The 14,853-nt window shown below is 33.5% G+C and overlaps 1 protein-coding gene across 4 annotated transcripts in view; it reads right to left on the bottom strand.

The window, feature by feature from the left end:
- LOC148619908 (calpain-1 catalytic subunit-like) overlaps nucleotides 1–13,985 on the bottom strand; it is a 41,589-nt gene extending 27,604 nt beyond the window's left edge. For all 4 annotated transcript variants that reach the window (XR_015921670.1, XR_015921671.1, XM_088580313.1 and 1 more), the window contains exons 1-4: nucleotides 13,225–13,985; nucleotides 5,651–5,720; nucleotides 2,037–2,138; nucleotides 408–564 (exon numbers count right to left, since the gene is read on the bottom strand). Coding sequence is in view for 2 of the 4 variants with exons in the window: in XM_088580313.1 (XP_088436439.1) it covers nucleotides 408–564; nucleotides 2,037–2,138; nucleotides 5,651–5,720; nucleotides 13,225–13,404 (509 nt within the window). In the remaining 2 variants the exon portion in view is untranslated. The remainder of the gene's footprint in view (nucleotides 1–407; nucleotides 565–2,036; nucleotides 2,139–5,650; nucleotides 5,721–13,224) is intronic.
- Nucleotides 13,986–14,853: the final 868 nt, after the last annotated feature.

Below are 14,853 nucleotides of genomic sequence, written 5' to 3'. Positions count from 1 at the left end.
ATGACAGCTGACATAATTATGACATTACAATAAAACTAGAAAAGCTGTGAAGCTGGGTCACTAAAGGATACTCCTTAACTCCCATCCAAATCGTATGGTTAAACAATAAAAAATGTGGAAAAGGAAGTTGATGTTGCACGAGCCGGAAACTGAATAAAAGATATAGCATAGTACTCCTACAATGTAGGCGGTTGGAATTTCCCAACGTTAGAATGGCACCAAGTGATAACATAACTTGCAAGACAACCTCTAGCATGGCTGGAATAATATCATAGTATCAAGAGGCTATAACGAGTATCACTATGCAGACATATGAACATAATTATTATATACGGCTGTTTTCAAAGCAGTGTTTAAAAAATTAATGTATGTACAGTTTATTCCTGAATCAGACATATCAAACATACTTTGCATAAGCCTTTTCAAGTAAAGCCGGCCAGAATTCATCAGGATCGCGTCTGTTTCTGCCATAGATGAGACGTGTACCATCAGCTGTTGGTAAAAAGTCATCAATGACAATCTCCACCCATTTCCCATACCACCAAAAGTTAAATCTAAATATACCTAAAAAAGAAAATAAGAATTTGCATATCAAAGTAAAATAAGCTGTTGAAACAAACAAGAGGATATGGTGTTAATGGGAGACCCAACAATGGATGTCACATGCCTTATTTTGTTTCCAAAATAAATCCCAAACTCATGTTTTCTAAAAAAAAAAATGAATGTCGGTTCGTAGTCCAGAAATGAAAACAATGAAATACATTACACAGAAAGTACTAGGCGCTTTTAAAATAAAGGGAAATAACTCTTTAATCTGTTCATAATTAGCTGGTTTAAAATTGTCTGCTTTCGAATCAGAACAATCCCTGTTCTTTTCGACATCATAATCAATTTAACATTACATAAAAACAAAAATATTTGTGGAATAAAATTTACTCCATGTCAGCCATATTATACGATCTGCCTGCTTTCTACATGGCCACTCGTCAGTCTCTCTCACCTACAGTATATGTTCCAATGTAAGAATCAGGCAGACTGCGTTACACCTAGGTTATTTCTGGTAGATTTTTTTTTACTTAAATATATTCAACAAATATAGATTTTTTTTTTAAACGCAAGTATCAATATCTGAATAATAATTTTTCAATTTTTAATATTAGGCAAGTGTAACCTGTAAGAGGACGATGTTGAATATATTGACAGACCTAATTACACCAACTAGGATAAATAGTTCTGACATAATTTAAGAAACTTTATGACACGAGTTCTCAGTGCTTCTAAGATCGCATTGATTACCATTATGAGGACTTTGTCCTCTATTACTTAACAAAGTTTTCAATCTTGATGCATGAAAATGTTTACACGTATCAAATGAACACCATTCAATTTTTAATATCTTCAAGATTAGCGAAATATATAAGACTTTTCAAGATTTATTTCTGACCTTCTTTAGTTATAACATGTATATCAGCAGATGCATGACAACACAAAATCTGATCAATAGAATGTTACAATACTTAAACTTCAAAAGAATGTATTTACTTTATGAGGATATACAACAATAAATTAAACATAGTTTTGGGATTCAATCTGTCCTTAATTGACTTAAATGTCATTACCTCCTTACAGCTGCAAATGTACCTACATTGTCATCGAAAGAGTTAACATTGTTAAACAGAACCTGTCATGATAAGTATGGGACAGTCAATGCGTATGATGCATGTCTGAGACATTATACTTCTGCGAAATAACCTGCAGTTAAAACGAGTGGGTCTAAATTAAAATATATATACAGTGGCGTAGCAGCCCATAAGTGATACTACAGAATGAGTAAAGTATCATGTTTTGTATACAGTTTCTACAGACATTTTAGGTACTGTATGCCCTACCAATGAAAACTATTAGTACTGCTCTAGCAGGACCTGCATGCCCGTATTAGGCCCTACGCCACTGTTATACTCCGCCTATGGTAAGGTAAGTATAAAGCCTAAATACTTCTTATGTATTTTAACTTTTATAAATACATTCTAAAGTACCTGCATAATCTTTATCAAAGTCTTGATCGGTAGGTACACATCGGTATAGAAGCTTCGGTATTGTAGATACTACAGCTGTTCCTGCTATAAACCAACAGTTACCTACGGAGAGAAAAAAATTACTGTGTGTCATAAACGACAGGATATATTAAATGCTTCAAATAAGGTTCTGCCCTGGACCCACTGGGTTCACTTTGTACCTTCAGCGGTACCAAAACCTCTTATCAAAATTGTGTGCCACCTCAGGCTTTTATAGCACTTGTCAAAAATTGACTAAATAAACTTAAGGGTAAGTACAAGAAAATAGTGTCGACATGTTAAGCACTGGTTATTTTTAATGCCTTATTTGCCCATAAGCCAAGCAATTCAGCTTTGTAATTTGCTACATGTACATTTGTACATGTAAGTGTCTGTTTATGGCACAGATGGGTAATAAGTACTGTCTTCACATCATTGAATTAATTGTCCTATAATTTTGTAGATCAAATCAGATTAAATTAAAGTTTGCATACAAAATCGTATGTCTCCCCCATTCCAGAGTTTACAGATGTACAACTCCCACAAAATGAATCAATGAATCATAAATTCCTGAAAATATGCCCAACTGCACACCATATTAGCCCTAACTAACTACAAAGTGTCATAAAGTACAAATTTGGTGCAGTAAGACCACCCTTAAAATAATGTTTGTTTCCTAACTCCAGGCTTTGGATACAAATCTAGGTAGGAAGAGAAAATACCCCCCTTCCAACTTCACATGAGTCTGTAAAAATCACGATCAAATGCTTTAAATTTTTTTTTAAAAGTCTTGTCAGAGAATGACAACTGAATTGTCTGGGTAGGGCCGACTTTTATGGGTAGGTAAGGTAAGGGGACACACACTCTTTTTAAATTTTAGCCTAGTTTTAGGCTACGGTTTATTGTATAAACATAAATGAGTTTACGGAGTAATTAACCCCACTTGCATCATGGCATGATTTTAAATTATCTCCCGTTATAACCATTATACACGTACTATCATGAGTGATTAATTTTTTGCTCATGGCCCGAGCAAAAGAAACTGGAAAATAAATTGCCACAAATAAGTCTCATACATATACATATTTGTGGATGACATAGTGTTAGGCAATAAATTAGATTTACATCCTTAATCCAAAAAAAGATAAGTATTATCAACCAATACATGATGATATACATCAGTCCTACATTGTAGCAAAATTTTGAGTGTGTAAATCCGATTTTTTAGTGTTTTATTATGGTTATTAATTTGTTTATTTTTGACTGCGTCCTTCAATATTTCTGTACAATTAAGGAATTGCTGGTACTCTTAGAAATCCTAGTGAGGTATAAAAATTAAAGGGTGTAATTCGAAATTTTGATTGCAGAATAAACATTTTGAGTGTAAGTTTAAATCACAATTTATTCCAATACTTTTGACGAGAACGGTGTGCCATATATCTCTTGTGCAATCTACACAAGTTATCAAAATGAATAGAAACAGTTGAACAAAACCCAGTGTATCATTAGAAATTTAAATGAGCTATGTTTTTTTTTAAGTCACTGACAAGTTTTTTAGGCTCTTAAAATACAACTTCACTATAACTTTAAATAATTTTGAAAAGTTTCATGAAAATCAAGATTTTTGATTTTTTAAAATGATCAACCAATTACGTCATTTAAGATATTATTTCAAAGATTAAGTAGCAGTCTTTGTAAGAATCATGCAAATTCTGTAAAATGTGATACACCGAAAAAAAAAAGGTCACATATTTTTATTTTCGTTATTATGTTGCTTTAAAGGTCTATATGATGACATTTATAATTACTCATTTTAATCTGCTCTTAGAAGATAATCAACAGTTTCCATTGCATTTTAGTGTCATTTACAGAGTTGTGTCCCTTAAATTTGAATTCTACAGTACATTCTATATAATTTTTAACTTCTAAGAGCATTTGTAATATGAAAAGCTATATCTTAATTTCTGTCAACTATAACATTTTAAACAAAATATCAAAAATAAAAATATGTAGGCTTCCCAACCATGTATCAAATTTTGCATGATTCTTAGTTGGAGCACTACTTCAATCTTGTACACAATAATACACTCTTCTACTTAGATTTTGTTTGCTTATGCAGGTATTGTACACACAAAAAGGCATAAAACGAAAAACCTGTCTAATGTAATTTGAAATCACCTTCGTATTGAAAAATAAGTACATGTAAGGTTTTGACAAGATTACGTAAGGTTTGAAATGGACTGGAGCTACTATGAAAGAAACTGCAGCAAATGTATGTTTAGACAGATTTAATTTGTTAAATGCAGGACTTGTTTCATACAGTTTCCAAAACGAAGTTGCATGTATTGTCGTGCTAGGCATACTCCACTCGTACAAGAAATTGACAACAAAAAGTAGTAAAAATCGATCTCTTACAACGTATGAAACACCTATATAAAGCCACACACCAAATTTAGAATAGATCCATCCATTGGGAGCCGAGATTGTAGTAACGAAAAATTTCCCCATCATTCAATATACTGACAAATGAAAAAGTCCCATGAAACATGAAGTAGAAAGTTGAATAGCATCCGAAATTGCTTACAACTTATACCCCATTTATATGAAATCATACACCAAATTTTAAATCAATTTGAAGCCAAGATGCTTGCAATTCTGACAAAATTTGGACGGATGGATATACCAACCACACGCGTTGAGATGGAATAAAAAATATACAATTTAATTATTAAATGCAATTTGTTAACATTATGCGGGTATTTATTCTTTAATGATTTTTATTGACACTTCCCAAATTAAAAAAAAGAAAAAATATACCCAAATTTAGCCATAATTTTCAGGGGGACGTCTTCATTTTCAAGAAGACTCCTAAATTTTAATCTTTTGTTATCATGTGTCATGTGAATAAACATGTGTAATAATTGTTTTAAGGTGCCAAGACTTTACAGAAAGTCTTCTCATTACAAGAAATATAGAGGATTGGTTTTCTCTGGGTATTTTTTCTAGCCCTACGAATTGGAAATATTTCAAGACCTGTAAGCATAATCTTGAATAGAATTGATCCATATATTTTTTACCGTTATATGTCAATGGGTTTTCATTCAGCAATACCTAAAATTCGCGCATGGGCAGGTCCGTCAGATTGCATTGCTGTAGCGTCGTCTTTATTTGATTGGCTGTTGTACGAAATGCGTAAAAATATCAGAGGGTTTCATTAAAAAGGTAAATAAGTGCTTTACAAAAAAGTTTGCATTGAAACAGGCAAAGGTGTAAATGAGTAACGGATATATGGAAAGTGCTATACTTTTCAGTTTTCTTCCGACGCAGTTCCGATTTTTACCATTTGACCTTAAAGTCATCAACTATGGAAATGCAAGTCACCTGATCGCAATTCTATTTCTCGATTGGCCAAATACTGATAACTTAGGGGCGTTCGAAAATACTGTATCAAAAATTGAAATTGCGTTGCAGCGTGCCAAGTGTAATTTTCTTGAATGAAATGTAGACATTTTTAAGTGAAAAGAACAAAATTTGACTGCGTCGGCTATCCTATTATAAAAGATAACACCTGTTGTTATTGTGTTATATATAATTACCTAACGCTCCTTGGTACAGATCATGTCTGGATAAACCTACTTTGACTAATCTAGGATTTGCAACCAGTTCCTGTAAATAACAATGAAATAAGTGAATACACAAGCCTTAGGAAAATTGTTTTCCTGGTTCTTGGTCAGTGTAAAAGTTGATAGACAGTGGCAATAATATACGGAAAAACAATTGAAAAAAAAATGCTAGAAACTAGTACATTCACCCAAAACCTGATAAATATTTTTTTCATGCACATGTGCTAGAATATACTTGAGCTATATGGGGCTTATTAAAACATGAGATTGAGTGTCAAAAAAATATTAATGCTGAAAAGCTATACCATGAGCAGAACTCACTAACAGATAAACGGTGCCTTGTCTCTGTGGTAGGGATCGGCAATTGATAATTTTCTCCTCAACACTTTTTTGCCCCTTTCAAAGGCCGTAAGGCCGAAAAAGTTTTATTTACATTTTATTTATATGTAGTTCCTTTTTAACCTTTTAAACGTGGCTATTGTTTACTTATTCCTTCTTCTCACCAACGGATACCCTTATTTCTCTACTTTCACAAAAAACTCCCTGTCTGAAAATTAAACCCCTTAAATTAAATGTACCTCCACGTATACCTACTGACAAAGCTACATGTAATCCTTTATGCTTTTTTATGGACGACAGGTCCTTTTTCATTTTTTTTGCTCAAATTCGGGTTTGTTTGGGTATCATTTTACCACATGATGCCATAGATATAATCTCACATATCGATACACTTTTTCCTTTATTCAACCAATTTACTTCAACTTTATATGTATGTTATAAACATAGTATGTTCTGACTTAACACAGTGTAGTTTATATACTTTCACATAGAGAATAAGGCGTAAATGGATTTGTCTTCATTAGACATTTTGTAGATTAACTTCATCCTTGGATTCATGTTCTATATCGATTTGGGTAAATATTTCATTTTGAAAATGCAAACCCAGGTAGTAAAATAATGGAGTAACAACCGCTATCTTTACAGAATACATACTTCTAATATTTCGGTCAGTTTACATGACTTTAGCTATTGGAGACTCATTATATTCCATGTTACAAAGTAATTTAATATTTTGAAGGACGTTCTTAAAATGGTTGTTGATTTGCTGTTTAAAAAGAACATTTGCTTTGTATAAAGTAAAGCCAGGGCTAATTTTTTTATCATATTCATTTAAATGTTCTTTATTGATTTTCAATTTCCTCTGAGTTGCAGTCTGTACATAAACGTTCTGAAACCGGGATATTTCTATGCCGTCATTTTGCTATCATTAGAAAATGGGACCTAATCATCATATTTGATAAGCACGTTCTGAGACTGATATACATCGGAATTATGACTTAGTATATTTCTTCATATTTAATATATTTTCACATGCATTTTTGCATATTTGATAAACGTAATACAGGATGTAAAAAATGAAACGTTAATTCATTATCACAAATGACAATAAAGTTATTTGACTTGTATTTAAATTGCATGACTATTATGTTCCTATTGAGTAAGTTATATCAGTCCGGCCAGTGAATAATGCACGTGGGCAATGTTCACTAGTAGAGATGATAACCCTTTTCCGGTTCCGGTTTTCGAATAGCACGTGGTGTGCAACCAAAACGTTTTCAGTGTTTAAACTTAACGGCAAGTACATCTCAAGCGCGTTTTAGAATTTTCTAGTTAAAGCATATTCTACATTCGATTCATTGCCAATCGGAACTACACAGACTTTTGTCTTACGCAGAACAATTTTTTTTAAGTATTACTGCGAAAAGATGTCAAAATGAAGCGAAGTGAAACGAAATTTTGATTTAATTGAAAATATCAATTATAGAATAATAAAATAGACTGGCCCCAAAATTATGAACTATGATAAAAATAAATAGATAAATGAAAGTTCGACGGTATATAATTTTAAATTTTAATATTTACAGTCATTGTAAACTAGACATTGCCCCTAACGGGACTAATACCACTCGCAGCCTGTTGAACACTGTTTTGCTGAAAGCTGCGTAAGTTCCAACAGTAACAATTTCTACTTTTGATCAAACATAAATTCCTGATAATATGCACATCCCAATATGGTATATTAACACCGCATTAAGTTTCAAAACAATCCGGCAAGTCGTTGAGGAGGGGCTGTGGATAACGCACCAGACCAAGCTTTGCTTAAAACGCTTAAGTCCCAAAGTCATCAACTGATCAATGAATCTTGGCCTCGACTTTTAATACATACAACATTATTTTGCGTGCTTCTTTTGTTGTTGTTGTTAACTGTCGTTGAGGTTTTTTGTTTTTGTTTTGTTTTGTTTTGTTTTTGTTTTTTTGTTTTTTTGTTTGCTTTGCTTGTTTGTTGTATACTGTTGTTGTTTTTGTTGTCATCATTGACTTTGCGGATTCCGCATGCGTAATGTTTACTTTGCAATTACTCTGTATGCTAGGGGTATCAATTTTGTGTCCAAACATATTATCCGCCTACACCACCATGGCCAGATGGAATTTGGATAAACTTTCATTGATGGTTATTAGGAAATGCCAATTGTACATGACTTTGTGCCCCTACAATGTACTATTTCGATTTTTACTCTGGACGATTTTAGAGGTTAAAGAAACGGTGGTCCGATGGTATTCAAAAAATATAATAGAATGTGAAACATTTTTTTCAATCTTTCAATAAAAAGAGAAAACGTGAATGCCTTATATTTGTAAATATTAGTTTTAATATGCATGACATGCTTCAAAGTTCTTTAGATCACAGCCATGTTAAAAACGTGATAAACACATGACCAACATTTCGAGCAACTCATAGGATGTGTCCATTAAATTATGAAGAAACTAGTATTACTAAAATCGAAATAAATCATGGAAATAATGCGACATTAATGGCCAGCCCGTGGTAAAACAGTGATAAAATGGAGTTCCGTGATTTATTTCTTTAATATTCTACTATAAGTCTCGCCCAGCCTATATACTACACCCCCGCCCCCCCCCCCCAAAAAAAAAAAAAAGAATTATAATCCAAATAATATAATCCAAATTTGAAGAATAACGACTCGGCAAACTCTAGGCAATAGTTAAAAGAAGGAAATTCCATATAACAAATCAAAATATCATAACAAAAACCGGAAAATTGGAAACAATCGCATTGGTCCTGATTTGGAAGAGGCATTTCTGATGGAATGACATTGGATGGATGACATATGCATAGACCTTTTTGTGGTGAGTTGAAGAGCATGTTCATTATACACTTCCGCGAGGTAGGGCTTAGGTAGAACAAAAGAATTTTCCTTGTGGAAGTGTATATTGATCATTGACTAAAGGGTCTGTTGTTACATTCACAATATTTCAAGACTAGACCGACTTCTAAATAGCTTTTCTTGTTGGCGATGCCTTTATGCATATAGATAAAGTGTAAGTCAATTACGATATATTTCGAAGAAAAAAACACATTTATTAAAGGTACATGAAGCGTTATGACGAGCGAATTTTTAAGAGATATCTGAGTGAATTTCTAGTTAAAAAACATGGACCCAAATTGAAAGTACAAAATATAGTTATGTAAAGGTGACATAAAAAGAAACGTTTGATGATTCTGACATCGGGGAAAACCGATTTTTAAGGATATTTTACGCCTTAAATCGTTTTGAGATCTATAATATTTGATAAAGGTGTGAACCAATAAAGTAACACAATAAAGAGATGATAAATAGGTCATCAGGTAGAAATAATATAGACAAAGTATGCATCTATCGAACAAGTGTAGATGACCTTTGAAAATTTTCATACTGTTAAACAGTGTAGTATTGCTTTTATGATGACCTTGATCAAAAATTTGTACAATATTTGTCAGCAAGGAACATGTCAATAATTTGGAAACAGTACCAATCGAAAACGTAACAAACAAGTTCATGGATGCGTTAGATTATCGTTTTCTACATTATAAATCCCTAATGACGTAATATCAATTGCGGGCTATACTATTCAAATGCTAGTTTTTACATGTTTCACAGCCAAACATAAAAAAGTTTGCTTAGGTTGCACTGTACAAATGAGATTCAGGTGCACTGTTTCGTACACAAAACTGACCCGGTCTAATTTTGTAAAACTTAAAAATAAAAGGTGAAACTTGGTGGAAATATTGATTGTGGGGAGTAGAGCATTCGTACTTGAACAGATGCAATAACTGTGAAGATAAAGAGGTGTAAAATGCATACTTTAAGCTATCCGGAAAGATTCAGGTCCTCACCTGATTAGGTCTCTTCCCTGTACCAACTGGCTGTTTTTCAAAATGCAAAATTTCGCACGAACTTTAAGAATTAAAATCATGAACAAATGAGCAGAAAAAGGTACACTTTTTAATTGCTTTTTACAATAATACCATGCTAACTTACTTTTTCTGGCAGTTTTTAAGTGCCTGATATTTTAGAAAACCTGTTTTTTGACAATTATTTTTGGGAAGGCACCCAAAATTGGCTATGAAAACTGATGTATAATTTTATTAGGTTACCATGGCTACAGATTTTCATAACAAAATAGAAAATAATATCTATCTGTTTTTCAAGGATCTCCATAATGTAAGGTTTAGAAAAATATATATACTTTTTACAGGAAAAAATGTTGGATTTGCCTGTTTAAGTGTCTCAATTTAACTTTATTAGCACAAATTGTCAGAAAGTTATCTCCAGTGACATATCTCTATAGTGGAACCTTATTGTCAGTTCCCCAAAACACTTAAAAAAAAAACAAAAAAAAAAGTTGGGAAACAGAATGATTCGTACTTGACGAGTTCATGGAGAGGGTTCCGGGAGTTGACCCGCCCTATTCTTGTCGGAACATTCTTTTTTGATAATTTAGTTCAAAATTTTAGCAAAAGTGAGCAAATGACAGCCTGCATGGAAGCGTTTTTTCTTTACTTTCTTGAATGGAAACCCTGCCCCTTTTAGAAATCTATGAATGAACCGCCCGAACCGTTGGACAGATCGAGACTTTTAACTATTTAGTTGTCATCGTCCTCATTATCACCCGATATGACAACCGCTATCTGGTATTTTGAACAGCCGTATTCATCAGCATCAAGCGCTCAATCAAAATATGTTTTTTCTAAAAAAAAAAAACTGTTGTGAAAGTCACCCAGCCTGGCGAGGAAGTAAATGAAAGTTGGTTTGCGTAGCCTTAGCAAAAACTTGAGTGACACAGATATGACAAAACAGTTTTCTTTTGAAATAGACCAAAAGAAAAAAAATCAAATACAATTTTCTTTCATCCGTTTATTAATAAAATCAAATATTTTTTCTACTGGCAAGATAACAAAAACGATGTGGGCGGGATGACATAGTTTTATTCTGTCATATCTAGTTAAAGAGGTACCCGTAAAAAGGGTATTTGGAAACCGTGAAGGAAAAAAAAAACATTTCAGCGATGGGCAAAACCGTTGAAGCACAAGTTCTGGGTTTTGTGACTTTTTAAGATTTTGGTGGGGAACCTTAGCGTAAATGTATACACTAAATACAACGCTTCAAGCTATAAGACGTCCTTTACAAGTATATCTATGGTGAAATCAATCTTCCAATGAAGATATACTGCAAATAAAACTGTTAAACATATGATTAATGTGCATGTAAATACTAGCCATCTTTTCATAAATATTCATTACTCATTGTAAAAATACGGTGGATGAAGTCGCATGGGTGACAGTCTAAACATTTAACAATGTCAAAGGTACAACTGAAGAATCACCCCGCGGTACAGATGAGGTAGGAACCGACTCCCATTTATGATAGGAACGAAGCCTATAGGAAATTTTCTATTATTGGGTATTTTAATAAAGTGTATCTTTCATCAGTCGTATGCCCAGTGTTTAAACATATTAAGAACTGCATGTTTCAACTTAACCCTTTTCGAATTAAGTGAGTGTTCTGTTAAGAAGGTGTTTGGTTTAGCCAAACCATCAGGAAACATCATCTGATAGAGGACAACTAGAAATGGGTCGTTTGTTTTTTTTACATATTTATAACAAAATATATACACGTATTTATCTTCCCCAGAACGTCTTTAAAAGCTAATTAATTAAAGTACTTATATATGCGTGTACAATATTTTTAGCTTTGAAAGTATCAATTAATATATCTAAGTGAACTGTACATTCTGTAAATACAAAATTGTGCGACACAAGGTCATTCCATTAGGTCTTCGGCAGTTCCTCCTCAACATAAAAAATACATGGTTTAAAACGTCCTTACGCAGGCGCGAATATAAAAAAGGGGGAGTTCCTATCCTGGTTTTTAAAGGGTTCATCCACAGGAACATCCCTCTTGTATCCACCATTATAACGATGTGCAAAATGAAATACATGCAAGCATACAGATGAAAATTATTTTAGGAATTTGATATGAATAACACACACAGGCCGAGTGGTCTAGGGCGCTGGACTTTGTGCAGGCGGTGTTGCCATAGATGTCACAGCGGAGGGAACGACCAAAAATTTGCCTCGCAAGTTTGACAGTTCTAACATCGTTGGGACAATTGTAGACAATGTATTCCACATTGCTACGACACATGTTTCTGTTGAAAGCGAAAAATGTACGGTGTAGGTACAGTCTATAGGTATGACGATCGAGATGATGAAGAAATCATGACACATAAGATTTTTACGATATAAAACAGAACGCTCTTTATACTGACAATCTGGAAATTACATTCAAAATAATTTTGCACCGATTTTACAGCAATAAAGTAAACATAATGTTTTGGAAAATGGCTTAGTACCAAACAAATCCTTTGAAGTGAATACCACGTGCAGATAATGACAAAACAAGGCAGTTTTGTTTTGGTTTTTGTTTTTTGTTTTTTGTTTTTTTGTTTGTTTTTTTTTGCTGTGACATATTTTTTCCCTCTCGCGATGAACGCATATTACTTGTATACTCTAATAATCAGCTTTTCTATAGAAGTAAGAATATAAATTAAGATAAGATAAAATTGAATATGATCAGTGCTATGTAAAAAATAAATTAGGTTTCGCTAATCATAGATGCCCCGAAATTAAATTTGGTGAAAAAAAAATTGAATGAATTTTTTTTACACATTCTACCTAAAAATTGTTCTGCTTTGCATTGCTGGACATTTAATTCTATCTTCATCTCCCATAACATGAAATGCTGGCTCCGTCCCTAAATAATCCCATTTTGAAACAGGCTTGTTTAAGATCATCAGTAAGGGGCAAGTTTTAAATACTTAATTCAAATACATGTGTTACACTTAACTTACTATAATTATAATGATAACACAGTACATGTGTTACACAACCCTATTTATAAATCAATACATTTGTATAAGGAAACATTTTTACTAGTAAGGACGGCTATGAAAAACTTCGTACATTTATTTTATTGATTAACCTAATAAATATTTTACAATACTACTAATAAGCCAACTTGTATGAGTGTCGGTCAGCATATTTGCACACAGAAAAAAGCATGTACAAAGTGAAAGTAATTCACCATTTGATTAGTAACTGGATTGACAGATGAGGTCTAGTTTTACCTGGAAGGTGAACTTACCCCCGGTCTTTTCCACACAATGTGACGTATTCCACTTATGCGGGGTTGAAATCCGTTAAAAGTCAACGAGGAAGAATTAGGCTCGAATTCAGGATCAACATACAATTTGTTATTCCTAATTAATTCGCTTTTAAGTCCAAAATAATCCTCCTTTCGAACGACCCCTCTAGGGAAACTCATTGCTAGTTTCACTCCAGGTGAACTGGTTGCAAACAACACACTGCCTGTATGCAGATCAAACAGTCTGTCGCTCTATCATATGCACTTATAGTACGCAATTTAAAGAGACAAAATGCATAATTTGCAATAACAACAACCACTTTAGGTTTGCGACGGATCACAGAATTATACTGGTCACGACTTGATGGTTTTAAATAAAAAGTTACCGGGGTTCCGTGTAGGAGGTTCTATAAATATAAACTTTCGTATTCATTAAAAGACCTTAAAGATTTAAGATAATAAAGTCGGTATTTTAGTTATTATATGGAAGCATTAAACTTCTGGAAAGTCGGTAAAACTACATTTTTTGCAGAAGTGTACATTTTTGTTGGGGGAAACGGCAAAGGATCGGAGCTCTGTAAGCACGTAAATTATATTTATGGTATTTTTTTATCGGTTCATAATGAGGGTGATTTGCAGAGGAATATCATTTGAAAACGTACAACTTTTGAAACTTAGACTGATATTACAGACAAACAACATGAGGATGGTCTAATATTTTTAAATAATTTTCATGTGTGTGTGGGAGGGGGCACTATTTCTATAATTGCCGTTCTAATCTAGTGCATTCGGTCACGTAACAGGGAGTTGGCCTTATGGAGCATCGATGCAGACCAATGAATTTGATTAAACATTTGTTTAATGCGCATTTACATTTTGCATGCTAATACTTCAGTGGTCTTTAGCACACAGAAACAATGCATGATTATATAATGATTATATAATCGTCTATTTTAGATTAATAAAATAGTGTCATCATCCATAATTTAGTTAAATAAAATGTTCTATGATCACATAATTATGTTTGTCGAACAAAGAATTTAAAAAGTACAACTTTAGAAAATAAAATTAAAAAGGCATGTGTGCCTTCTCCGGTAATTTCCTGTTAATGTTCTTTTCTGCCTGTGCCTTTGACTCCTGTTCCGAACGTTCATAAGGGCGTCTAAGCGCGTCACGACATAATGTTACACCAAAGCCTGGACGATCAGGTAAATCTATGAACCCGTCCTTTGGTAACGGTTCATCAACGAACAGATTTCCGAAGTAAGGAACTATTTTGTCGGCTTTTTCACTCAAGTTGATGAACTCAGCAACAGGACAATTCCGAAATGCATACTGAAGATGGTATGAATAGACGCTTGAACCATGTGGTATTATTATTGTGTCATATGGAGAGGCCATTGCACAAATTCTTCGAGCTTCGGTTATTCCTCCGAGCCATGTTATATCCGGTTGAAGGATATCCACGCATCCATCGGAGATAAGTTGCTGATACCCGTATCGACTGTATTCGTGCTCCGCAGTTGTCAATAACACGCTGCTGTCTTTCAAAGCTGCACGTACATCTCTATATCCGCTGTAGTTATCTGGAGGGAGAAACTCTTCCATCCACTTTAGCCCGTATTTCTC

The sequence above is a fragment of the Perna viridis genome, chromosome 4 (assembly GCF_037379345.1).
Source record: "Perna viridis isolate PV_CMFRI_1.1 ecotype Kerala chromosome 4, ASM3737934v1, whole genome shotgun sequence".
In the NCBI taxonomy this organism is placed as follows: domain Eukaryota; kingdom Metazoa; phylum Mollusca; class Bivalvia; order Mytilida; family Mytilidae; genus Perna; species Perna viridis.
Note: the sequence above shows the minus strand (reverse complement) of the source record. Positions and strands in the feature narration are given on the sequence as shown.